Genomic DNA, 27,689 nt, shown 5'->3' on the forward strand with positions numbered 1-27,689 from the left:
AGCATGCTTCCATTTCACTTAGACAAGCACAGAATACAACCTGGTAAGTTCCACCAATGATAACAGTTGTTCCCACTAGTGCTGAAGAGATAAGAACAAGTGAGTGAGTTCAGAAGCTTACCTGATTAAGGTCAATGGAGGTGGAGGTTGGATGGAGTTAGGTCTCTGAGGTCTTATTATTCCTTCAGTGAGCTATTCCAGTTGATATTCCCAGTTACTAAGTGGTGGTAGAGTCATGTTAAGACCTGAGAAGCACTTGGTAAAAACTGCCACTGAAGATAGTTAGGAAAATTCTCTGAAATCTGAGGGGAGTGAGAAACTGGTCAGTCCCTAAACTGTTTCTCAGCCCTGACTGTTGATTAGAATCACCTGAGGAGTATTAAAAACAGACTCTCTGGGGGTGGTACCTACCAAAAGGCATTTTATAAACATTCCCCAAGTGATTCTGATACACTGTGAGGGATGAGGGCCACTAAGGTAGGGGAATGGCAAGCGAAAGCCAATGGGCCAAATCAGGCCCAACACCTGTTTTTATAGTTTTGTTGGAACACGGGCATGCTCACATTTGTTTGTGGCTGCTCCCGTGCTACAACAGCAGAGCTGAATAGTTGTAATAAAGACTGAATGGCTCAGAAAGCCTAAAATATTTACCATTTGGGCCTTTACAGAGAAGGTTAGCTAACCCTTGATCTGGATTATATTGTCCTTTCTCTTCTTAATTACATTGGTTCTGTTAAGAATTGTTGATTGTAGCTATTTCTAAAAGGAAAAAAGAAAAGCTGTTTTCTGATCTTACGTAAAGTCATAAAATTAATTAGCATATTAAGCAATTGAATTTAACTGCAGATAAAATTTATCTTTGTGGTTTATGATATTCATTTTAATAAAATTTATCAAATACCTACAAAACAGAGTATGGTATAATTTTATACCTTTTTCTGTGGTATATTTTATCAGTCTGAGGGATAGAATACCAAAAAGAGCAGATAAATACCAAATTTTAATTTTGTCTAGAGCTCAGTCATTGAATCACTTAAATGCATATTAATGAATTTATTTACATTTATTAGTTGAAAATATTTCACTTAAGACAATATAAAAACATAAAAAATCAAATAATATTTTAAATACACACATATTGATAAGCCTCCACATTCCCTAATAACTATTCTGAATTTGAATGGAAATTTCAGGGTATAATTATTATTTACATATTTAAGGAGTCACTGGGTATTGAAGTTGTAATTTCAAGCAACTATTTTTTTTGAGTTCGCATTTGAAGTATTATACCCAGCTTCTGATTTTCGTGGTCCTGTTGCATCCTGCAATAGGTGTTTTATTGTGGGAAAGGTATGGGAATGGCTAGGCTACTTTGTGCATGCAAAGCATGGCTTTCCACATTAGGACGATGAAGGCCCACCTGGGGCAGATTGGTCAGCAGTGAGGTGACTTTTCCCGACCCAGTGGGTCAGAATCAGAGAGGGCTGGTTCTGGTAATTCATCAAAACCCACAGTCTGAGGTTTTGAGATGCTCGGTGTCCGAGGGTGCCGACCGATGCTCTCAGAGGGCCTGGGGAGAAGCGTCAAAGAGACAGGCAGCCCAAAGCAGGGCACTGGGCCATCCTAGTCCTCCCAGTCGACGCTGATCGGGCCACCTGTCAGCATCCGGCTCTGCAGACCAGCTGCGTCCTCTCCTCCCACTGCCTTACGACGCACTCGCCGGCGGCAGCCCTGGGCACAGCGGGAACGCTCGTCCGGCGTTCCACAGACAAGAACCTGGCAGTGCAGAAACACCTCCTGGAAAGACCATAGTTATAATTAACAAAAACAATGATAACAGCTGCCCCTTGTGGGGCCCTTTCTGGAAGCTAGACACAACCAAATGTTTCACATATATATGTATATATATAAAATCTCATTTCATCTAAGCAATTCGTTGACAGAGATGTTATCATTCCCATTTTGCAGATGAGAAAGTTGAGACCTCGTGAGGTTAAGGACTTTGCATACATTTAGTCACGTGGCAAACACTGCATCACATGGTGATTTAAATTTCTGCCTTTGTACAGAGACAGGAGAGACCTTTGTGAAAGCAACATCTAATAATGTTGGTATCTTCGTTCTTCACATCAAGGTCTGGGAATACATCCACTCCCATGCATTTTTGGGTAAAATAAAGCTCTTTCTCGAAGCTTCTTCCTGTAAGTAACTTCTGAAAGCATACTGACTAGTTGAGGAAAGATTAGTCGTCACAGTTGGCGATTGTTCTGAACAGTGATGTAGCTGGAGAGGACGCAATATGCTTAAATGCAGTGTGGAAAAGTTGTTGGTCTCTTAAACTTCCTTTTGTTTAAATGTTTCAATGACTCTTTTAAAACAAAAAGCAAAAACCTTCTACCTTAATGTACTGTATATAGCTTTTTATAGCCTCTATGTATGTATGTATGGTTTTTAAAAATGTAGCATATTCGGTATACTTGTAAATTATTATGACAACAGTTTTTTCATATCTTTTTCTATATTTATTTTAATAACAGCTTAATATTGCATTAACTGATACACTGTACCCTGTTTGTTTGGGGGCTTCATTTTGCTCCCCTTATAACAATGCTCTATAAACATGCCCGGCAAATCTTGTTTTTCTTTGCTTGTTGGTTTTTGAGAAACTGTCAGAATTGGAATTTTTAGATAAAAGAATATGTTTATTTTATGGTTATTATTACATATTTATCAGACAACTTTCCAGAAAATGTACCCATTTATACTGCTACCATGTAACTCCCTATAGCTGTGCAGTGTTGATTTATAATTTTTATAAATTAATATGTATAAAACCGTGCCTTATAATTGGCATTTTAAGTACTATTTTCACTGAATATTTCACTATATGTCTTTTATGTGATTTCCTGTCCAAATCCTTTGCTATGTGACCACCATAAAGAGGCTTTTTCAACCATAACTGCAAACAAGGATTTATAATTATGATCATACAGTATTTTCTTCGAACAAGCACAGTTATTTTATTTGCAGGAGCAGGTAACTATGATATTCATAAAGGTGTTAAACTCTAGATGATCAGTTTTACAATATTTTTTGTAGAGGTAATAAAGATCCTAATTGTCGGCTAGTAGAATGTCAACAAATTGGGACATGAAGAAAGAAGGCTCAGGTCTGGGTGGGGATGAGGGTATACAAAGTAGAATTGCTCAGCTTACCTTGTGGTCTTTGCCCACAAACTTGAAGACAGGGACCTGGAAGTGCTTTGCCAGGTGATCCCGTGATGTGTACTGCTTTACTGAGTCATCTGAAACACAGCTACAGGACAGGAAAGCACATAAGCCTTGATTGTTTTAACAGAGGTGGAAAAACAATCCAGCCCAGCATGTTTGGTCCAAGGAGAGGCAAACTGGGTGGAGGAGGCTGTGCTGCATGCAAGCTTTTTGAGAATGAAAGAAAAATTAAATTCCCTCTTCTGTGAAGGTATTTTCAGACATAGCCCTGCTTGTTAGTGCTGTCTCTCATTCTTTGTACTCAGGAGCAGGACACAAGGCCCTCCTGCTAAGTCAGTGCATTGATGTATTAGTGATTGCAACAACAGTGATTTCAAGGGTAACTTCTGAAATAAAGGCATCTTTATAAGGCTGTATTTTCATTTGTATTATACTGCATGAATTCTGCATTCACATACTTTATTACTGGTTTGAGAAGGCTTTTCTTTTTTTTCTTTTGGTATCGTTAATGTACAATTACTTGAACAACATTATGGTTACTAGACTCCCCCTATGATCAAGTCCTCATGACATACCCCATTACAGTCACTGTCCATCAGTGTAGTAAGATGCTGTAGAATTATTGCTTGTCTTCTCTGTGTATACTGTGAGAAGGCTTTTCTTTAACTAGATGTCATAAATATTTATTGGATACCTGATAGATGCTAATCCCTGAAGGGGATTCAGAGGTGAGCAAACCCCAATTTGTGTATCAAAGAGCTGCATAAAAATCTGTTTCTTAGAGAATACACAGTTCTGTTGGAGAAAAGTCATTCACTTCCAAATTGTTTTAATTCCTCTTTTCCCAAATTTAATGCTAAATTGTAGTTTGATGGGGTTTTGGGCTTTACTCAGATCTACTACTACTTAAAGTGAAACTTCTAGGCTCCAGGGTTTTCTGGGGAAAAGAAGGGTTAACTGATTCTCCATTTTGAGGTCAAGGTTTAGTATTGATGATTCTTCTCCATTTGTATTACCTTTTCAATTTGAATTTTAAAGGAACTTTTAAAATCTGAGTATATATTCCTTTTTATGGATACCTAATAGTTCCTACCATGACAGGAAAAAAATGGGATCAGATACAAAAGCCTATGGAACTGGATATTTGCTTCCCATTCTTATAGTCCATTTTCTAATTCATTTTTAATTGCTGTTCCAGCACAGTTGGAAATAGAATAAAGTTGTTTAAAAATAAGACATCTTAACCTGTTATTAGTACCTATTCCCTTGAACTGAAGAGGATCTAAACATATAATGTGGTTTCTGTTATTTCTTATATTTATGTATTCATTTTCATTTTCCTGAGGTAAAATTAATTTATACCATCTTCTGATTATGTTCTACAATAGATACCTGTTGCATATCTAATCTGTACAGCACATTCTGCTGAGTGCTGCAGAGGATATAAAGATGAATAATATGGTCTGTGAGGTCAAGGAGTTTATAGAACAGTATCTATGATATAGTAACACAACATTAAAATAGCACTTTTCATCTAAGTGCCTCAAAATGTTCGATTTATCTTTACCTAAAAATACTGTAATTTTTCTTTAAAATGGAATGAGGCAGAAAGAGTTGTTCTGTTCCAGATTTAACATATTCCACATTAAAACCCAGTACAAATCTGCTATTTGGTTTGGCATTTGCTGTGATTAGACAATGCTAGTTTGTCAACTCCAAGTTCATGAGCTAAAAGAAAGTAATGATGTATGGTATAGGATATACCCATATAGGATATACCCACTGGGTATAGGATAACCCCAAATAATTGATTACTCAAAACTTGTCCAAAATTTGATTTTGAAATTTAATGTCTTGTTTCTGGAGATTAACTTTCTAAATCTACTTTGCTTAGACTTGTGTTAAATTATTTTGCATTCTCAGATCATATGTTAACTAAAACTAGGGAGGTGAATCAAATATGTTTAAGTATCAGGGGAAACCAGGCTGATCTAAATTTAAACAGAGGACAATGAATAATCAAATGATTTATAAACACATAAGTAAACTGCATTATGTTTATTTTAGGGCTCTGGGCTAGCCCCAAAGTACTATTATGATAAATCTTCACTCAGTAATTCATTTGGAAAATATTTAATGACGCTTATTATAAACTAGGTGTAGAGGAGGAAGAAGGAAGGAATGTTTCTAGTTCAGGTCAGAAGGAATCAGGGAAGGCTTCATGGAGGAAAGAAATCTTTCTGACAGACTCGTAAGAATCAAACAGGAAGAAAAGGACAAGTAGTTTTCAGGCAGAGGATGAGCAAATGCAGAGTCAGGAGGGCATAAGGAACAGCAGAGCTTGGGAATTACGTGTCATTCTCTTTGGTAGAAGCAGAAACTGGAGAAGGTAGGGGTCAAAGAGTGAGGCACAGTGAACCAATCTGAGAACTGGATTTTATCTTAAGAGATTATCTCACTTACATTGTTATTATACTATCTATTACTGTACCAGAGATGGGACTATTTGCCTCTTCACTAAATAGGCCTACATTGCCCTGTTTTTAAGTTTTTGCCTCTGCTTTTTAAGCATTTTAATTTCTTCTGCAGCTTTTTTTTCCTATTTTGTATGTGCCAAGACTGGAAAATTAAACAGCACATCCTCTTAGAACTGAAATAAAAAATACACAGTCCCGCTGCTCCCTCTCTCTCTCTGTCTCTCTGTCCCGCTGCTCTCTCTGCCCTCTCTGTCTCTCTGTCTCGCTGCTCCCTCTCTCTCTCTCTTTCGGTCTCTCTCTCCCCCGCCCCCCACCCCTCTGGGGCAGCCACTTTCTCTTTCAGATAATAAAATCTCTTGCGTGGGGAAAAAAAAATACATAGTCCTTAGTTAAGGGTCCAAATAATAAATATATAAATAATCTTATTGAGATCGAAGGTTATATGTTTTCCTAGTAAGTAAGTTATGATTATACATTTATTTTGTGGAAAGTAAATACAAGAGGCAGGAGAAAACTCTTGTAAGAGAACTGTTTGCTAAACTGTACATTTTAAATATGTGTATTACTGTATGCAAATAGTATGCCAATAAGCTGTAAAAAATATTAAAAAGGGACCAAAATCCACTCTCCATAAAAAAGTAAATCCATTTTCTAATCTATTTAACATCAAATATGTGACTGAAAGAAAGAAATAAAAAATGATGCTACCACTTTCATTTTAAAACATTGTGGGGATCACTTTAAGATGACAAGAAATCCAAAGGTTACAGACGCCTATGAGACCCGCTACTGGCCATCCAAAGCAGCTGAGAATAATTCATTTTCCATATTCTGAAAACAAACTAAGGAGGCCACAGAAATCTGAGGCTAGAAATACTCCTGCTGGTAAACGGTTAAATTTATCAACCAAAGGAAATCAAGAGCCATCAAACAGTTTTCATCAGGGTCCTGACATACACACATTTTCCTTTTGACTGGAGCTGAAATCTGAGAGCTGGGATTTAGGAGGCTACATTAGGAGGCTGTTTTAGCTGTCCAGGTGAAAGATAATGGCTGGAATTAAGACAATAAGAGTGGAATAGAGTGAATTAGACTAGGATATTGCTACTTTTAAAAAAGCTTCTCAGTTGATCTCAGTTGATGATCAAGAGTTGAAAATCACTGCAGGAGATTTATAGCGTCAGGTGAAGGTTGCCTGTGGTGAGAGATCTGGTGAGATAAAAAATAAAAGCAAAGTAGAAATTTAAAGAGTGTCAGGCTAGTTAGCAAAGGGCATGAACCTGAGGTTCACCTGTGATGCTCTTACTAGACCAGTTCCCTTTTATAAAGCTGCAGGTCCTGACCTTACCTGAAATGTGTCCCAGCCGACTTTGAGAATAAGGGAGAAACTGATGAAATGCTGTTTGGGGTGTGAGCATAATTTTCCTGGAATGTAAGCAATGGGTATGATAATCTCCAGACTCCCAAAGATACCATGAGGCACTTGAGGCACACTTAGTTCTCGGACCCAGGATCCTTAGGAAGTATGGAAATCTTGTGTGTATAAAACAAGCAAATGAAAACAAACTTCACTTCATCTTTCTTTTCCTAAAACCTACCAAGTATTTTTTCTCTCTCTTTTACTATCAAACTTCTTCAAAGAGGCATCTACATTTGTTGCTTTCATGTCCTCATCCCCTTGGACTTTTCAGCCCCTACCTGGCACTCATGCTGTACCCTCTTCCTGGCAGATTAATCGATCCTGTTCTCTGTCCTTTATCTCTAGTCCTTGGTCTGATATGCATTTCCAACTGCCCACTGAATTTCTCTTGCTGTGTATCCTGCAGACATTTACAATTCAGTATTATTATTTGGAATTATCATATTCAGTATTTTCACCTCAAGTCTGCTTTTCTACATATATCCTCTCATCTTGGTTAATGGCATCTAGTCAGTCATCCGAGCTAGACCCGTTGGAGTCATTTTTGACTCCCCTCTTCTCCTTCCCCAGTTCTTACATGCAAAACACCAATAAATGGTTTCTGAACTAGTTAAGAGCTCAGAAGAGTGCCATGTCATTTTAGGAAATGATTACATATGCTTTTGTACTTAGAGCTTGGTTGTGAACTGGGGAGAACAAATCACGTAAGGAGCATAGTTACCCATCCCGGATGAGGTAGTACTTCAGGATCTCATCGATCTTGGAAGTGGGGGTGGCAAAGCAGCTCTCCACCAGGCTTTCTAGACCATTCACATGCACCAGGGGCTCAATGCCAAAATAGAGGGAGTCTCGAAGCTTGAGGGTGGGCAAAGCTTCCCGATAAGGCTCTTCAAATTCATTGTCCTTGAAGATCTCCAGAGTGAAGGGGAAGGTTCCATGGCTACGGCTCCTGATCTCCAGTGGGGTATTGCGAAGGTTGGGAACATATCCCTCAGAGATGGTGTACAGGCGCGGAAACTCACAGGTCACTGGGATCAGCAGTTTGCTGGTTCGGATGATGATATCCCCACTGCTCCCTGGGGTCTGCTTGGGGAGACCTGTCACAAGGTTGCTGGCCACAATCTTGTCATTCACCACCTGAGTCAGGCCAGCATCAGGAGAGGAAAAAGGCTTTATGTTTATTTCTACAGTTTTCCCACCCCTCCTGACCATAACTTTCTCCAAATTTCTATTTATATCAAAATACATTAGAGATTTGGTTGCTGAAGCCTGAAGTTTGTTTTTTTTTAATTGCTTCTCCTCTTTGAAGCAAGATGTTCTTTCTGACTGTTGAAAGTTTCAGATGCTACTTCATGGTCAGCCCACACATCCCTGTCTAGCGTTACTCCTACAACTATGCAGAATCAGCAAATTCAAAGCTCTAATATTTTAGAAAAGAACAGCTTCTGCATATCATTTTTTCTGGAATCTTAGACCTGGTGATCATGCTGTAGCATGACCTTGTGCTGAACTTATCCTCATGCAAAGCTTCAGCCATCACATTTATGCAGATGTTTTCAGTTCTTTATCTCCAGCTTTGTCTGCTCTCCCATGTATCAGAAACTGACTCACCACAGAGCATTCCCGTTTGATTATCCATAGATACAATAAGCACCATTTGCCAGAAGTGGGACCACCTTCTTTTGGTATATCTCCCCATGTCTCACCCAAGTCTAATGAGCTCTCTGATTTTCTCTTAGTTGGATTCAATAAATATTTGTTTAATCAAATGGTCTTAAGGGCCTCTGCCCTGATCTCCTGGATCCAGGTCCTCTTTTCCCTATCCATCTTGCACCCTTCTGATTTCATCACAACATGACTTGCTTAACCCCATTCCTATGGGATACAGCCCAAATGTCTCTAGCATACAAGACAAATCCTTGGAAGCACAGTCTCCCCATCTCTGCTTTTCCAGTTTTCTTTTCCAGTGAATTCTTTGCCAGTCAGTCTGTGTTACCCATTCACTCAGCATAAGCCTTAAGTATTCCCATCTCTGAGACTTGTTCATTGTTTCTCATCTGAAATGCCCATTCTTTTCCTTTTCACCTATAAAAACCACACGCATGCTTCCACCCCAACACAGTTCTACTTGTCTTGATTGCTCCAGATTTGTCCCTTTCTGGACTCCTACAGCACCTGTCATCGGTATCACCATCTCTTATTTATATTTTGTGTGTGTGGTCATCTCAATACTACTGTGTACATTCCTGAAAGTCAGGAATGTTAGTTCACATCTCTCTCTCTGGGCTCCTTAGTGCAGGGTTGTGCATAGATTCTTGTATGAACTTGAACTCATTTACTACCTCATAAATGAACCATCATCTATGTCACTGGCTTTCTTCCAGTAAACAATTGGTCAGAGGGGATGCAGTCCACCTCTCAGTACTGGTGCTAGTACACTCAGGAAAATGTCTGCACATATTGGAGAGATGGGATGATTGGAGAACAGAAATAGCATAATTCTTAAATCCCTGTTCTCACAGTGCCAGGACTGTCACAGGTGCTCAATAACACCTTTGTTAAATGAATGGCATGTGATTTTTTTTTTTAGCTCCATTCTTTCATGTGGAAATACTCCATCTATGACACAAGCCAGACCACATACCTATGTCAACTACCTCCCAAATAACCGGCTTTCGGTCATTGCCCACCCAAGTGTCCTCCAGGAAGAAACCTACATCAACCACTGTGCCACATGTCTTGAGGGAGAAGAGGATGTTGACGTGGGTGCCATTGGACACTCCTCGGCAGGATGTGTTGGTTAGGAAGAGCTCCAGGCCGCCAACCAGGTCTCTGGGGATGCTCACTTCAATGGTGTCTGACTTACACAACACAGGGACTGTGGTGGAAAGAGGCTCCTGTTAGAACTGGGAAGCCTGAATTGAGAGAAGAGTAAGGAAGGCTTCTAGGAGAAATAATTTCACCTTCACATAAATTGAGCTGTTGTTCTATCCTCAAGGAAATCTATGAAGCTTGAAACACAGTTGGTGAGTAAAACCAGAACTCCTACCTTCCAAGGTTATGGACAAGTAATGCTCCTCAAAAACACTGCTCCCCAAATGAGGAAATACTGTGTTCAAGTTTCAGTCCACCAAACATTTATTTCTAAGTGTGGCTAGCATGACTCATGCATTAAAACACCTAAAGGATTAACTTTTAGCACAACAACAATTTATTGGCAATTCAGAAAAACTATAACTTTGATAGAGGCTTAAAATACATAACAATACTGCTTTGACTTTACCATTAATTACTGCCCTATATAACAGAGGTAATAAAAACAGTGTTAATGCACTTGGGAAAGAGTTCCAAATTGTCCTTGCATTGCTCAGTGAACCATAAACACTGACTATTAATTATTCTTTAACTTAAATTTAGAAGAATAACTTTTCCTTACCATTCCTCTGTTCACTTCTCCAGACTCTACAAATACCCTAAATGGAATGGTTATGGCTGCTGTCAGAAAATATGTGAGGTCGATATCAATATGTGAGGGCATATCATAACAATGGCATAGTATAAAGAAGTCAGAGATGGGTGCTCATTAAATATTTGCTGGATGAAAGAATTAATATTCTGGACATAAATAAATAGATTTCTGGGAAATAATTCTCAGAGGATTGTTGTGCTTATGTTTTAAGTGTAGGGAGAATAGTTCCCTACGACTTTCCACTTAAGTTTCACAACTCAATTATCTGTTAGCAAAGAAATGAACTGCATCAGTGTCTTAGAGCTCTAAATTTAGTGTTAACTGTACAACTAATAATAGTCATTAGAGAAAATGTCAGAGGTAAAAAGCAAAAGGAATCCATATGACCCAGTAATCCCATTTCTGCATATATACCCAAAAGAACTGCGAGCAGGATTTCCACAAGATACCTGCCCACCCACGTTCACAGCAGCATATTCACAATGGTCAAGACATGGAAGCAACCCAAATGTCCATCAGCAGATGATTGGATGAACAAAATGTGGTACATACATAAAATGGAATATTATTCAGCTTTATAAACAAAGGAAGGAAATCCTGTCACATGCTACAATATGGATGAACCTGTGGACATTATGCTAAGTGGAATAAGTCAGTCACAAAAAGACAAATAGTGTATGAGTTCACTTACCTGAGATATCTAAAGTAGTTACTTCATAGAAATATAAAGTAGAATGGTGGCTGCCGGGGGCTGGGGAGGAATGGGGAGTTGTTTAATGGGTGTAGAGTTTCAGTTTTGCAAGATGAAAAAGCTCTGGAGATTGGTTGCACAACAATATGAATATACTTAATTCTATTGAAATATATATTTAAATTTGGTTTAGGTGGTAAATTTTTCTGATATGTATTTTTTTTACCACAATTTTTAAAAAGTGAAGGAAAATTAGCTTTCGGTCATCTTAGAGATCTTCCCTTTGAATGATTCCAGAGTGAAGAGATAGGAATGCACATTGCTGAAAGAGCTGGTGTTCTAAACCATGAGAATCTTGACACACTGAGTGAGGATGGCAGGGAGGTTTGCTGGGGAGGAAGTCAGAGCAGGGGTCAAGTCCATCCATGTCCTACCTTGGCAAGTGTGGTTATCCTCAGACAGCACCAAGCCCCGGGGACATTCACAATGATAGCCGTTCTCAGACCCAAGGCAAGAATGGCTGCAGCCGCCATTGTCATTGTGGCATCCTTCAATGTCTGCAATAAAAACCAAAAGAAAACCTTGTACCCTTCTTCCCCAAGAATTCTGGTTCTTGGGGTGACACTTTGCATTAGGGATTATGCTTGACTCATAACAGAATCCTTGGAGCCTACCCTAGTCACTGAGACATGCAGAGAAGCCCCCCAGCGCCCCCCCCCAATTAAATGTTATAGCTACAAAGAGCAATCTTATAACATCCACAGTTTTATCCACTTAAGCTGGTTATCTTGTAGAATGCCCATCATTCTGGGTCTGTCTGTTTTTCTCATAGTTGGACTATGATTTTGGGTAGGAAGACCCAAAAGTCATCTCCTAATTGCTGTGACATTTAATCCATCCAATTTGAAATTTTACAGAATATTATTGATGTAAAAGGGACTGTCAGAATTCAATTGGTCCAGCTACCTGGATCAGAGTTACTGCTATTTGGTTGGATCATGATCCCCTCTCCTCAAATCTCTAGGAATAACAGCTCTGGGGATGTGTGCTTTCAGCAGACAGCACACTATTAGAATGAGGCTTGGACAACACACTTGGAGAGTCCACTCAACCAAGCTCTTTGTGACATTCCTCTTATGAGGCAATTTTTTAAAGTTTCCTTTTTAAAAGTTTTGCATTTTTGAAAAGCATAGTCAATCAAATGGACAAAGAGGAAAAATATTCTATTGAAAACTGAAGAAACTACCATGTGATTTCACTGTTAGCAGAGGAAAAATAATGACCTTTGTGGGTTTTGGACTTTATCTTCTATGTCAAGGGTCACCAAACTCTGGCCTACTACATGTTGTTGTAAATAACGTTTTATTGGCACACAGTCATACCCATTCACTTACCTATTATCTATGAATGCTTTCTTACCCCAAGCAGAGTTGAGTAGTTTTAACAGACCATGTATAATCATGAGCCTAAATACCTACTATTTGGCCTGTATACAATACACTTGCTGACCCCTGGTCTAGGGTAAAATAATAAAAGAGGATGCTTTCAAATCATCTAAGATGTTCAAGGAAAGCTATGAGCTGATTTCCCGTTACAGCTATAACTCTCAGTTCAATAATGGTAAAAAAATTAGTTCATTGGCATATCCATAAAGTAACTTTGGATGAATAGATTTTTATGAAATGTATAGGAAGAATAAATTTGCAATGAATTAATCTTTGTAAAACTTCAGAGAGATTAGTTTATCATCTGTTTATAAATCTGTATAATTAAAAAGGATAAAAGCACTCCTCTGAGTTTTTGAAATAGCTGGAAATAAGATTTAACAGTGTAGAAGAAAACATAAAATATACTATGGGATGTTAAAATCAGCATTAATAGGAATTTTTACTTCTTAAAAATGATTTTCCTTAAGTTATTTAATTTCTCTGGTTCTCAATTTCAATATTTATAAAATGAAGGGGTTGGACTAAATGTTCTCTCAGGATATTTCCAGGTATAAAACTGCAAAGTACAAAATGAATTGAAATTCTAAATTGGCTTAAAGGATCTAAGCCTCTTATGAGGATATAGCAAAATGTTCAGAATGGATATTCTGGCAAGTAGGATTATGAGTCATTAAGTTATCTTTCTTTCACTCCTCTGTATTTTCTTCTATGAACATAACTCTTTCATTATCAAACAGAACAATAAACATTACTTAAAAATTAAAAAGAGCTTTTTATTTTAAGGAAGAAGTTATAATTAACAGACTAGCTAAAGAAACAAATTTGTTTGGACTATCATTAATTCTTAAGGGTATCAAAGATCAGTCTTAATCCTAAAGTGTAACCCATACAAATTTTATCATCTGCTAAAATACTTTTCAGTCACGATTATTAGGTTTTAAAATTATATGAGCATAAACTGCAATATTTCTGATAAAGTGCTCATGAATAATTATAAATGTTCTTCATGGAACATTTCATTCATATTCAAATATGCAAAGATTATTGCATAAAATGATTAAGATTTAAGGATGATTCAGGACATTACCCTCATTCGATAAAATTTAAAGTACATTTAGTCATGTTATAAGGCACAGTAGTTTAATATTCTGGTTAATAGTCTCTGGTTAATAGTTAATAACATAAACTTTGTTGTGTGGGATGAACTGTGGGCACTAGCCATACTTTTTCTTTTTGGAGTAGTATTTTATTATTGTGAATATAACGAGGACAAAATGAACTCCTATAAGCAGTATTATAGTCTATCATGCCACAAATTCAATTATCCCCCGGGACAAATCATATGTCCTCTGTAAATAATAGTAACTAAGCCACTTATCTCTTTATATAATTTTGCAGAAATTTCTTTTTGTCCCTCAACTCCCAATGTTACAAGATTCTGACTTATTAGAGTGGAAGTGATAAAACTGTAGCTGTGATAATTTGTAGGGCAGATGTGTCTTAGAGAAGGGAAATTATCTGTTTCATATTACAATAGTAGACAATTCCCATTTCATTTATTTGACATTACAAATTCTTTTTTCTTAATCATATAAAATATATATAGCATTTCTATTATTAAAAATAGAGTACTTATCTCCAAAAAATATATTAATCTCCAATAAGTGCAAAGCATATAGGGAAAAAAATAGCTTCATGTAACCAGGTTCCCAAACTTCTAAGATTGTAAAAATCCCTATGGAACTTGGTGAGAACACAAATGTGAGGACCCATTGCAGTCCCCTGAACCAGTCTCCAGGAGAGAGGGCTAGGTTTAAAAGAACCCAGGTGATTCTCCTCAGCAGGGAAATTTGAGAAACACTGCTGTAAGTCATTTGTTACGCCATCGTCCTCTACTGTCCTGTCACTCAAGCTGTGTTCCTTGGATTGACAGCATAGGGGTCACCTAGAAGCTATTTAGAAATGCAGTATCTTTGCCTGACTCAGACCTACTGAGTTAGAATCTGCATTTTAACAAGATCACAGGTGATTTGTGGGCACATTAAAGTTTGAGAAATACAGAATACCCTATTTTTATTTACCAAATTAAAATGTGACTCTCTGCCTATTGCAAAATCCAACAACTCCCTCCTGTTAAATCTTGGAGATAAAATCAACTTTGAATTCTGTCTGCAATACAAACATCCTCAGTGATGATGAACCCCTCTTGTCATTTCTTTATGCAGCCAAATGGTTATTCTCTACTAACATCGGGCATTTTCATGAACATCAAAGAACAAGCCATGGCTTGGTCTGGGCTCTTGATTTGAATCCCTCCTTACCCATACCCACCTTCACATGTCTTGCCATCACTTCTTAGCACACGACCAACCCCACACTCACAGCGATGTGAATTTTTGAGGTTTATGCAGATCTCACTGCAGCCACCATTGTTTTGCTCACATTCATTTTCATCTGCAGAAGAAAAACTACACCATTTACATACTGCTGAGCAACTTAATTTTTCAATATAACCACTTCTATCAACCTGATCTCCTCAACCAAGTTGTTTGTCCAGCAGGAGTGGAATGCACATAGGAGCTTGCCAATTCCCTCCTAAGGGCAAAACTGTGGTAAGTGAAGTTCCTCTTCTTATATTGGTTCACTTATTGTGTATTGGTGAATCTCACGTTCTCCAATGAGTTCCTGAAGATTTAACTAAGTAAATACAAACTTATAAATCAAACTGTATTTTAAGTGCATTAAAGGAACTTAACATTGCAGTATGAAATAAATGATAAGGTTTTTGTGAGGCAGTCTTCTGTTATAACATGTTTTAAACATTGGAATATTCCCACCTTATGCTTAACAATGATTGTTAACCTTTTCAAAAATCTGATGAAAGATATGGACTCTTGCTTTAAAATAACGCATAATTGGCAATAAATATCCATGCCCTTCCTTCTATAAACAAAGAAAGGGAGACCTGGGAAGTAAATTGGTTTGGATATAGGACATAAGCCAGGGATTGAGGATTAAACACCCACAGGTGACAGAAGGCATGGCCTTGGGCACAGGAAAGAGATGAGCTGGCACTGAAATGAGCTGGTCCTGCTTCAGTCCAGGACCTGGGAAGAGGTAGGCCCACAATGAAAGCAGAAGTAGTAGAACTTTGCTCCAAGGCTCAGGGAAGCAGTAAGGAAGCTCTCTGCCTGAGGCTCCAAGAGAGAGAAAAGCCTTCACAAATGACGGAAACCCTAATTTGGGCCCTGCCATGATTGAAATATGAACTTATATTAATTCCTGTGTGGCTTGGGGATTTCAAAGTTGAGAAATTGATGAGAAATATGGCTTGGACTGATGAAGCTTCCAGGATGACTGACAAGCATTTGAAAAACTGCTCTGTAGTAAAACTTCCATAAATTAGGTGATAAGAATGGCACTTAATAGAAATCCATTACAATAGAAGATGGTTTGCCATAAAACACCACATGTGAGGAAATGATCCACCATGAGAAAGAGCTGGCAAGGTAATGAATAGGAGCTTTGAACTCAAGATAAGAGAATGATCTAGAAAAATCCATAATACAAGGATTAAAAAACTCCTAAGCAGTAAAATAAAAAGACAGTAACCAAAATAAAATAAATGTGTAAAAAGATAAGACAGAATTGAAACCAAACAAACATGCTTGTAGAAATGAAAAATATAGTAAGATTAAAATCTTCATCAGGGCCCCTACTGCTTGGAGAGTGATCAGAGGTGCTAGCAGCCTTCCTGGGTGTGACCACACCAGGGTCTGCGCCCAAGTCTCTGTCTAAAACTTGGACTGATTACCTTGCAACAGTTTAAAAAAAAAATTTTTTTTTTATGAGGGAGAAATACACTTCTACTTATTTAAGCCATTGTTATTTGGGGGTTTATTATAATTTACACCTTGACTTAGATACTCTATACCCCAGCAATTCCACTTTTATGAGTATACTGTAGGGAAAATCTTACATTTGGGGTAAGCTACCATTTTTACGTTAATTTAAGAACACGCAAAAAAATGCGATATATTGTTGTGGGTACATACATGAATAACAAAGGCATAAAAACAAGGACCAGAAGACCATAACTTCAAAGCAGTGATTACTCCTGGAGGGTGAGAGAGGAGAATGAGATAGATGGCTTTACCTTGTATCTGTAAAATTTTATTTAAGGAAAAGGAAGAAAAATTAACTTAGTGAAATCTGGGTACATGAATGTTATATTATTTCTTATGCTCTTCTCTCTACCTAAAAAGAATTACATAATTTAAAGTAAATAATTAAAATTCTGTTACATTAAAAGAAAGCTAAAAGAAAAGTGACACCTGAACATAAACACAAAATTTTGCTTCCAATTTCAGGGAATTCATGATCTTCCTAAAACGGATAGACCCCAGGTAGGAACTGTGGGCTTTTCTTTATGTACTGATAGGCAAATATGTCCAAGAAAAATTGTTAAGCAAGAGATATGTGTGGCGTGTATGATATATGACCTGTGGTATAAAAAGGCAATAGATAAACATATATTTGCATTTTTATATCTGCTTGAAGAAACCCTGGAAGTCTATGTAAGAAAATAATATGAGTTTACTTGGAGAAGGGCAAAATGGAACAAATGGGACAGAGAGCTAGACATTTCATGCTGTTTAATTTGGGAACCATTTAAGTATATTACTTATTTGAAAATTGTATTGAAACAAAAGCAGAGAAATTAATGAAAAACTCCTGCCTTATAGTGAAGCCAAATATTTCCCAATGGACACGTGTATGTGTATGTCAGGGGCAGGAGATTATAGGAGCCATGGTCTCCTATAACCCAAATCTTTTATCATTAAATCACATAGTCAAAATCAAACATACAAGAGCCCAATAACTGATACAGAAGCCTAAACATGCTCGATAGGATGGTCAGTGAGGTTCATTACAGAGACTGAAGAACAAAAGCTCTTTTAAAATGAGAATCCTTTTTAAAGATCTGAATGTAAGTCATGAAACCATAAAACTCACAGAAGAAAACACAGGCAAAAAATCTCTTGAATATAAACATGAGCAACTTTTTCTTGGACACAATATCTTTGGGCAAGGGAAACAAAATAAAAAATGAACAAGTGGGACTACATCAAACTAAAAAGCTTTTCTACAGCAAAGGACACCATCAGCAGAACAAAAAGGCATCCTAAGTATGGGAGAATATATTCATAAATGATTCATATGATAAGGGGTAACATCCAAAATACATAAAGAACTCATATACCTTAACACCCAAAAAACAAATAACAATATGGGTGAAGTACCTGAAGAGATAATTCACCAAAGAAGAAATACAGATGGTCAACTGGCATGTGAAAAGATGCTCCACACTGCTTATTATCAGGGAAATGCAAATTAAAACTACAATGAGATATCACCTCACACCATTAGGATGAACAACTACCCAAAAGACAAATGCTGGTGAGGATGCGGAGAAATGGGAACCCTCCTATACTGTTGGTGGGAATGTAAATTGATGCAGCTGTTGTGGAAAGCAATATGGAGGTTCCTCAAAAAACTAAAAATAGAATGAATGGATAAAGAAGATTTGGTATATATACACAACAGAATACTACTCAGCCATAAAAAGAAAAGAAATCCTGCCATTTGCAACAACATGGATGGATCTAGAGGGTATTATGCTCATTGATAAGCCAAATATCAAATGATTTCACTTGATGAGACTCTCTCATGAACAAGAGTGTCCTCTGGTCCTTGCCCCTCATGAAAGGTCAATACCCTTATAGAGAGACAAATATCAAATGATTTCACTTATTTGTGGAGTATAAAAACACAGCAACACTGAAGGAACAAAACAATAGTAGACTCACAGATACCAAGAAAGAACAAGGGGGAGGGGCTGGGGATGGTAGGAGGGAAGGGGTAGGGGATAAAGGGGCACAATAATTTGCAATCACAATATAGGTTGGTCATGGGGTGGTAGTATAGGAGAATACAGTTAATGATTCTGTAATATCTTACTACATTGATAGATAGTGACTGCACTGGCGGGGGGTTTAATAATATGGGTAACTGCTGAAACATGGTGTTGTATATGTAAAACCAACATAAGATTGTATATCAATGATACTTTAATAATAAATAAATAAATAAATAAAATGAGAATTTTTTTATATCCCTTTTACCCTAATCCCCTGTCTCATTCTGACCTCCTTACTGTTCTTGAGGAGAAACATATGGGGCAGTTCTTCCCTTTTTCTCTGGACTTATTTTAAATAGGAGTCTGAATACAAAAAGCTTCATAACATCAAAGGCAAGAGATGATTTTCAGTCTTGTGTTTTTCAACTCTATTTTCTTCCAGTTACAGACAACAAAACATGTATACAATTAGGCGACCCTGGATTTCCTAAAAAATAATCTGATTGCCTTTCTTGCTCCTCAGAGAAACCAAAATTATATTAATGAAGCTGTAAGAGTATGTCCTTGGGTAATTCTGGACCAAAGCTATCCAACAGAAATAGAAAGCAAGTCACATATGTAATTTAAAATTTTTAATCTTGTAGTCACATTAAAACATTAAAAGACATTGGTAAGAGTAATTTAAATAATATATTTCATTTAATACAATAGGTCCAAAATATTTCATTTCAATATATAATCAATATTAAAATTATTGAGATATTTTTAATTCATTTTTGAGCTAGTATTCAAAATTTAGTATGTATCTTATACTTAAGTATGTCTCAATTTGATTGCTAAATTTTCATCTCAGAAATACTTAATCTGTATTTAAAGTCATAATTTACAGTTGGTTTCTCAAGTTGTCCCAGACATTTTCAGTTTTCCAGTGACTGAATCAAGTATCAGTGTTTAAATTAAAATTAAAATTCAGTTTTTCAGTCACACTAGCCACATTTCAAGAGCTCTGTTAGCCATACATGGCTAGCTAGAGGCTACTGTATTGGACAGTGCAATTCTAGACCATCCCCCAACATGACATAAATTTGGCTTGAGGCTTTACTTATGACCTAAAAAGGCAAACATCATTCCAAGTGTTCAGAGAACACAAACTGGAAAAACAATGGAGCGCTAAGAAAAAGTTTTTGACATATTCTTTTGGTCCTGATATTCTGTTTCTACTTCAAGATTAGTGTCTTACCAAAGCATGTCTGCCTGTCAGGGCCTAGCACGGTTCCTGGAGAGCATGTGCACTCGCGGGTATCCAAGCAGCTGCCGTGGCAGTCCTCATCGCAGATGTCATAAAAATCTATTTAAGGATAAAGAAGACCTTTCATGAGGGGCGAGGACCAGAGGACACTCTTGTTCATGAGAGAGAGTCTCATGAGTTCAGTCATAGGGTGTAAGTTCCTAGCCAACATCAAGAGAATTCTTATTGTTTGGGGTTTACATAACCCCATGGAAAGAGATATTGCCCAGGGACATCTTCTGTCATTTAGATAAATGATTCCCAACTTCAGATCCACAGGACCTTGGGTGGCCACACAGTTTCTGCAAATACAAAACCTCACCAAACATAAGCTGTAAATTAAATGTTATGTCTTACTCTTCTATGTGATCTTTTAAAAATGTGTACAGATTTTGATGGGATAACACAAAAATCCATTTAAAAGTACTTATTACTGGTCTCAAGTAGCTTCTACCCATTATATATGTATTTTTTTCTATTTTTAACTTTTTATTAAAATTATTACAGTAGCACTTTTAATGTCTAAAAGTGGAATATAAGTGTCCAATCACAGACAGTTAAATAAATCATGGCAAATATGATAGAATACTAATTAACCACTAAATATGCACATTTTAACAAAATGAAACACTCGTAATAAGACTACAAGAAAAAAGTAGGGCACAAAACTAAATGTGTGTGTGTAGGACTTCATTTCTGTTAAAAAAATTAAAGATTAGAAACAAAACTGAAATTTTTTATTGTATTATATATCATTTTAAAAAACAAGGGATACTAAGCACAATGCTACCATGTGGATGTCTGAATAGATCTTAAAAATGGGTCCTCCATACTCAAAAAGATTGGAAATGCACTGTTTAGATAATCTCAATCAACATTTCATTCTCTAACGTTTTGTTCAAATGGAAAGAAGACAAAATAAAATAGATCAAAGTCATAGCTCCTTTTCCTATTTCTTCAGGAAATTTTCAGAAATCTGAGAACAGATCTCAGAAATTACAATCTGGAAGTACCTGTGACCCTAAATGAATGTTATTCAGACTCTGAGGTACTACTGTAATTCAATTTCATACAGCATTTTTCTCTTTGATACCACCTTGGGCCTTATGGGGGAGGAAAAAGAATACAGAGAAGGTACTCACGACCACAGTATACATGAAAGCAGACACTGGGCTTGGTCAGATGATACACATGGTAGCCTCCAGGGCAAGCCTTGACCTCCACGGTGGTGTTCCAGAGGCAGCAGTTCCCGTTGAAGCTTGCACAGGCCTGACGTTGCACAATGCCGTCACCTTCTAGAGGGTGGCTGCCATTGAGCCAGACAGGTGCGTGGGTTCCACAGCGGTTTTCTGGTATGCAGAAGGTGGGCATGGCATCCCCTGCCATGCCTGTGAAGCGGTACCACTCCCCATCCACATGATTGTCACAAAGAGGGGGACCTTGAGACTCATCAAATTGGTGGTCAGTGTTCCTCCAGGGCTCATTCAGACTGATGTAAGCAGAACAAGGATCTAGGGCTGGGAATGAAAAGAACTCCTCAGAGGCACCTTGTGATATTTCAGATCACAGTGACAATAGCCTGAGTCCATCTTCTTGGTCTTAAATTTTGGTGTTTTGGGATTCAAGAAAGAAAGAATTCAAAGCTTCAAAAAGTAGCTGTTTAGGATTCCTCAAATTGACTTATACATGTTTCATAAATGTCTTTTACAAAATTAATTCAAATCTACTTAAGGTTTAGTGTTAGATTGGACTGAAATTTTGATCCAGAGTAATCATTTGATAGGATGATTGTTCAGACCAAGAGAGGTTAGGATTATGGTCTCATTGAACTCTACACTGATTAGATAATATTTCCAGTATTGTGTTCACACCTGGAGGCTCTATTTTATGAAGGTAATGGGCAAACTTGGTGTTCAGAGGAAGGTGACCAGAGTTAGAAAGGAGCCTAAAAATTATTTACTGGGAAAGAGGCTAAGAACTATAGTTTGGAGAAAAGAAGACTGAAGAACATGCATCAGTTAAAAAATATCTGGAACAGGCTCATGAAAGCAAAATTTGGTATTCTGTTACAAGAACAAGAACAAATTGTTATGGGGAGGCACATTTCAGTCCAGCTATCCAGTCATGGAGAAGCTGTATCACAATGTGGTAAGCTCTTCATCTTTGGAAATTTTCAAGAAGTATTTGGATAGTCATTTGTAAGCAAGATTATGGAAGGAATTTTGTGGTAGTTGGAAGTCTGACTTGATAATGAATGTGTAAACCTCATTCGGCTGAAGAGGAAAAGGTCTTCTGGCATATGTCAGCTGCTTTGAGATACACCATATTATTGGCAAGTAATTACCAAAGGTATTCTCAAAGTGGATGTTGGTATATATCCCATCACCTTACTGAAAATTTCATGAACTTTGTGTATTTACATTTAGCCATGGCATTGCTATAATACAGCAAAATTTCCTATGTGTGCATTTTTAGTGCATAAACTGCATGGATAAATATCTCATAAAAAACGTTTGAATGACTAAAGACACCTATATCCCCAATATCCTCACTACCTCCCTCAATTTCAGGGAAACATTGAGTTAATGTAGGCAAATTGTCCTTATGAAGAATCAAGAGATTCTACAAAGGAATACTAGATAGAGAGCAGTATCCTTCCTTAATGCATGTGAGGCTGACTTAATCGACATTGTAGGGAGTAAATTCACATTAAGCCTGGTATACTTTGTTGGCAGGAAATTCAGTTTTAATGAATACCAAACAATAATTAAATGTGGACAGGACATGATCATACAATCTAAGTTGTCTAGAAAATATTTTGGACTTTCCCAGTCTACACTTCAAACTCAGGTTTGCTCTCTAAACTCAGTCATATGTAGAGGAGGGTATAGCTTATTTAATGGCCCAGTGAGAATATCAGAATTTGGGACAGAAAATAAGTAGGATATTCCATTTTCTAGAAATTACATATTTGCAGCGTTGCACATGGCAAGAGCAGCCCATTCCTTTAAAATGTCTCTGAGTTACTCCAATTGTGCTCTAGATCGTAGTTTGATGTGCCTTGAGGGGAAGAAATTTCCTCATACAGACACTCTCCTCTCTCAAAAGGGAAAAATTCCCTCATCTGCTCTTCCAGCTGTGGTTCTCTTATGAAGCAAGGTTTCCACGGCAATTTCACAGGTGATTATAAATTCATAGAAATATTTGGTTCATCTCCTTGGCTCTAATTTTGTAAGAAATGGCTAGGCATTCAACTTTTAATGGCATTTACAGAAATACCTAATACTCCCTCAAAAACTATTTCATGATTTTTAAAGATTTTCCTTAATTTTAACTGTCATTTTTTGTGTTATTTGTTAAAAGTTCACTTCTCTGCCTAATTTGGCTACCCAGGAAATGAATTAAGATACGATATGAAGAAGAACTTCCAACATCAACATCCTCTGGAAGAGTCATTCCAGAAGATGATCATCAAAAAACTTCAACAAAGATCCTGGCACTGCTGCAGTTGTAGCTGCATTCATCCCACTGATTCCTGGACTTGCCATTGGAATGAAGAAGGAGATATCTAAGCTGGCCTGTGCATACAGTAAAACAACAAATTTGACGGGATCTATACTGTCGGAACTCAACCAAGAATTAGGACAGTGCAAGTTGCAGTGCTCCAAAATTGTGCGACTATAGACTATCTACTGTTAAAAGAACATATGGGATGTGAACAGTTCCCAGGAATGTGTTGTTTTAATTTGTCTGATTTTTCTCAAACTATTCAAGTTCAGTTAGACAATATCCATCATATATATCACTGATAAGTTTTCACAAATGCCTATGGTACCTAACTGGTTTTCTTGGTTTCACTGGATATGGCTGGTAATTGTAGGTCTGCTTTTGTTATGTAGATATATTCCTATTATGTGTGCACAATTCAATTAGTAGTTTAAAACCTCTACATGCTTATGTTACTCTACAAGAAGATATGTCAAAGAAATAATCAATCTTCCCATGTTTTCTTCCGTCTGCTACTTCTATAGCTTTTCTTCTTTCTTCCTAATTACAACCCTTTAGTAGAATTCGTGCCTCATATAGAAAATTACCGAGTATCGTAATTCTTCCAAGTGGTAAAGATACCTCAAGACAAATGCTGGGCATAGAAGCCACGGGGCATAAATCTGCAAAGAAGTAAAAAGCTAACCTTTTCAAACAATATTGCTTCTCTCTCACTTACCAACTTTACATTTCCCTGCATGGCCCTGGAAGATGCCTGGTTAGCCAGAGACGGGTAAGATTCCTCAAGGGAGGAACAACCTAAGACAGGCACAGTTGCAGGGGGGCCATCAGGTGAGAAATCGGGGATCAACAGTGGTGAGGCTTAGAACCTCACCCCCCCTGTTTGCATCCGTGGATGTTTTAATGTCCTTGTCTAGCTCGGATTAACACATAGTCTACAGGCACACACCTGATCATCTACAATTGCTCTCTTACAACACTAAACTATGTTTTCTACCTTTATCTTGCATCTACCTACCACTTTAGCATTTTATTAAAAATAAAAATAATAATAATAATAAAGGGAGAAATGTGGGATCCACATATAAATCAAGTATAAAAATCAAACAAATATTCATATTTCACCTGATTGTTTGTAGTTCTTAATGTGTGATCAAAACCGAAAGTTTTTGTGATGACTGCCCTTGCACTGTTCACCATGTAAGAACTTATTCACTATGTAAGAACTTGTTCGTTATGCTTCAGAAGATTGGAGACTGTTGAGAATTAGGCTTGGGGTTGATTAATGATTGTGCATTGAGTCCCCTATACAGAATTTTATTGTTGTTAACAACCATTTGATCAATAAATATGAAAGATGCCCTCTCAAAAAAAAAAAAAAAAAAAAGAATATACCTACATAAGTACTTTTATTTTACATTTTTAAAAGGGTACTTTATTTTCTATTAAAAAAAATTAGGAACTTCAACAAATGAGTATTGCCACAGAACAATGTATTCCAAATCACAATTATGTAATTTCTGAATTACATCCTGTACATTGTTTTTATTTGTTTATTTTGTTTAGTGTTCCCCTTACTATCGAGGGATGAATTTCCATGCCTTTCAGTTTGCAAGATTTGTTTTCAATACTTGGAACTTGCTAAAGCTTTCAAAAGCTGACAGTTTTTAGGCTTCATTCATTATATACTTTGATTAAAGATGCAAAATTTCTAAATGATTTTAAATAATACAATACAGTTTTGAGAATGTTTTAATGAATGAGTCCAATATTATTGCAGATCACTTAGGTTGATTAAAAAGACTTTTCAAAAGCTTCCATACTTCTACATATTATTTTTATCCTATGGATAAGAATTTCCATATTGGTAAAGTATTTTGTATCTCCATTATTCTAATTGTCTCTATATGAAAATATTTGTAAATTTTCACAGCTATAGCTTCTATTTTGATGAACCATCATAACTTGTTTGGATGTGATCCTAAATTATGTGTACCACAACTGATTCGAAATACATGTTTTGTCCCTGGGTTTTATAATTCAGTAAGAACATTACTTTCATTATGTCACTGTGCTTTCCTAACATTTGTATTTATAGTATCACCACAAAAACAAGAAGTGTTTCTTCAAGGTTAATATTTTATGCTGAATTTACAACAGTGTTCACAATAATGACAGATATTTCATCTCTGACAGAATGAAATCCCAACAGTTTTACTTTGATGTATTGGATGAAAAAATAAAATTATTGGAATAACAACAACAACAAAAAAAGTTCACTTCTTTTGTGGGTGATATGTTGCACAAACAAGAAATTCACGGGCTACCTTAAGTAAAACAAAAATTTTTAAGTTAACCACCCTGTATTTTCTAACATTAAATATACCTGTTCCAGTCCACTCTCTTGCAAAGTAATTCAATCTTTAATAGTCTTGCAAAGGTGTTAATTCCTGTTTTCAGTCTCTAAATGTGGAGCCCGGAATTCGGTATCATACATACTGCGTTCTAAATTGCTGGTATGTATTCCTCAAAAGGGAGAGCTTCACAAAGAACAGCCCTGTGGGTTCCCTTCAAAGTTGGAGTCAGGTGGCCCCGACCTTAGGAACCTAACTAGGAGGGCTGCGTGCCGGTCGCCGCTCCCGGGTCCCCTCGGGACACAGCGCGGCTGTCTGCGCGCCCCGGGCGGACACCTCGCAGCGGCCGAGCGCAGAGAGCAAAGGTCAGCCGCCCAGGCTTTTTGTGTCCTCCCCGCCGCCCTGCTGGGTCCAGGAGGCCGCCTCACTTCTCCCTCCCCGTCTGACCTCTCCTGGTGTCCCCTTGGGCTTCCCGCTCCCACCTCCTCTCCTCTTACTTACCCTCTCCTCCCAGGGCAAGTCCCCCCACCTGTCTCAAACCGCCAAAGTTCTCTCTATCCTGCTTCTGGCATGGAATAAAATGTGTTATAAGGGCTGCAAAAAACAAATAAAAAATTATAATATCTGGGAAGGGAGGCGCTGTAGGATGGGAGGGTACAGGAGGTTCCTAGAGGGAGAGTAAGCAAGGGAAGGGCCCCACGGAGAGGAAGTTGAGGGGAGGTTGGCCATTGGCAGCAGGTACAAGGGGATTAAATTTAGCTCAAGCCTATCTTTAATAGACTCTTAGAACAGTTTTAGATGTAGAGAGTAATTGAGAAGATGGTACAAGGTGTTCCCATATCACCAGCACCCAGTTTCCCTTACTATCAAATATCACCCATTGGTATTGTACCTTTGTCATAATTAATGAACCAGTTGAAACATAATTTATTACTATATAGTTTATTTAGATTTCTTAAGTTTTTGCATATGACTTCCTCTGTTTCAGAATCCCATCCAGGATTCCACAATGCCTTCAGGTTTCATGTTTAGGGTCTCAAACCTTTTTAATGTATATCCTTAAATGTTCTAGAGCAAGGCCTGAGTTGGACCCTGATGAAATAAATCAGGATCAGTTAAACACTGAGCTACTCAACAGTGCGAAGAAGTTTGGTTCTCACCATCTCAACCTCCTCTTATCCTCTCTTGCAGTTAGAACTTAAATTCTATTGGAAAAAGGAGAGAGAAATTAGTAACTGGAATTGAAATTTTTCTTTGCCTTGTTGGCCAATTTTGTGCCAAGCATGAGGAGACAGTTCAGAGTCTCTGCAAAGTCTTATTTTCAGATGTCAAGACTAAGAAGTTTGATTTATCCAGATCTGTGCCTTTCATGGGGACAGAGATTTCAATCTGTTCCTTGTATTCATTAGAGGAAAAACTCTATCTTCCAATCTAGAAATAATTTTTTTTGCTCTTAATATCAGAACTATAAAAATGCCTTGAGTATAAGGAGGTAGAATTCCTTTTACACATGCTCCAAGAAATACTTAGTTGGTGGAAGGCTGTTAGATAAGGCAGATTTATGGATATTTTGGATGACCAGGCAAGAGGCTAAGATGGAACATGAAATTTCCTGAAAAAAATATCTTCAAAGGTTATCAGTGACTTTTCTTACACTATTCTAGAACCAGTATTTAAAATACTAGAATCTAGCTATTAATAATCTGAATATAATAGCAAATTTCCACAACAAAAAGTGCACTGTGCCAAGTACTCACCCATTGGTGACATCGGTGTAATGGTGATGAAGAGGCAGGTGAGCTGCAGGAACTGAACCATCCTTTTGGACCAGCCACCAGAAGGAGACTGGAAAATCCTCTCAATTTCAGTTTCCTTTGTTAGCTTC

The 27,689-nt window shown here is 37.4% G+C and overlaps 1 protein-coding gene across 2 annotated transcripts; it reads right to left on the minus strand.

Annotated features, from left to right (window-relative positions):
- Window positions 1-1,048: 1,048 nt before the first annotated feature.
- OIT3 (oncoprotein induced transcript 3) lies at window positions 1,049-27,689 on the minus strand. 2 transcript variants are annotated; one of them, XM_073240880.1, is made up of 10 exons: window positions 27,562-27,689; window positions 21,086-21,460; window positions 19,896-20,003; window positions 15,067-15,189; window positions 11,722-11,844; window positions 11,288-11,347; window positions 9,845-10,005; window positions 7,849-8,264; window positions 3,216-3,315; window positions 1,049-1,797 (listed from the first exon to the last, which is right to left on the minus strand). In XM_073240880.1, the coding sequence occupies exons 1-10, from the start codon at window positions 27,620-27,622 to the stop codon at window positions 1,624-1,626; spliced, it is 1,701 nt and encodes a 566-aa protein (XP_073096981.1). In that variant the 5' UTR covers window positions 27,623-27,689; the 3' UTR covers window positions 1,049-1,623. The 2 variants fall into 2 exon arrangements, with proteins under 2 accessions (XP_073096981.1, XP_017512325.2); XM_017656836.3 differs by lacking the exon at window positions 11,288-11,347.

The sequence above is a fragment of the Manis javanica genome, chromosome 7 (genome assembly GCF_040802235.1).
Source record: "Manis javanica isolate MJ-LG chromosome 7, MJ_LKY, whole genome shotgun sequence".
NCBI classification, from domain to species: Eukaryota; Metazoa; Chordata; class Mammalia; order Pholidota; family Manidae; genus Manis; species Manis javanica.

Coding starts and splice junctions, on each gene's coding strand:
- OIT3 (XM_073240880.1), bottom strand. CDS start 27,622: ATGGTTCAGTTCCTGCAGCTCACCTGCCTCTTCATCACCATTACACCG. Junction 21,461..27,561: donor TACACCGATGTCACCAATGG/GTGAGTACTTGG, acceptor TTTCATTCCCAG/CCCTAGATCCTTGTTCTGCT. Junction 15,190..19,895: donor TGACAGGCAGACATGCTTTG/GTAAGACACTAA, acceptor TTTCTTCTGCAG/ATGAAAATGAATGTGAGCAA.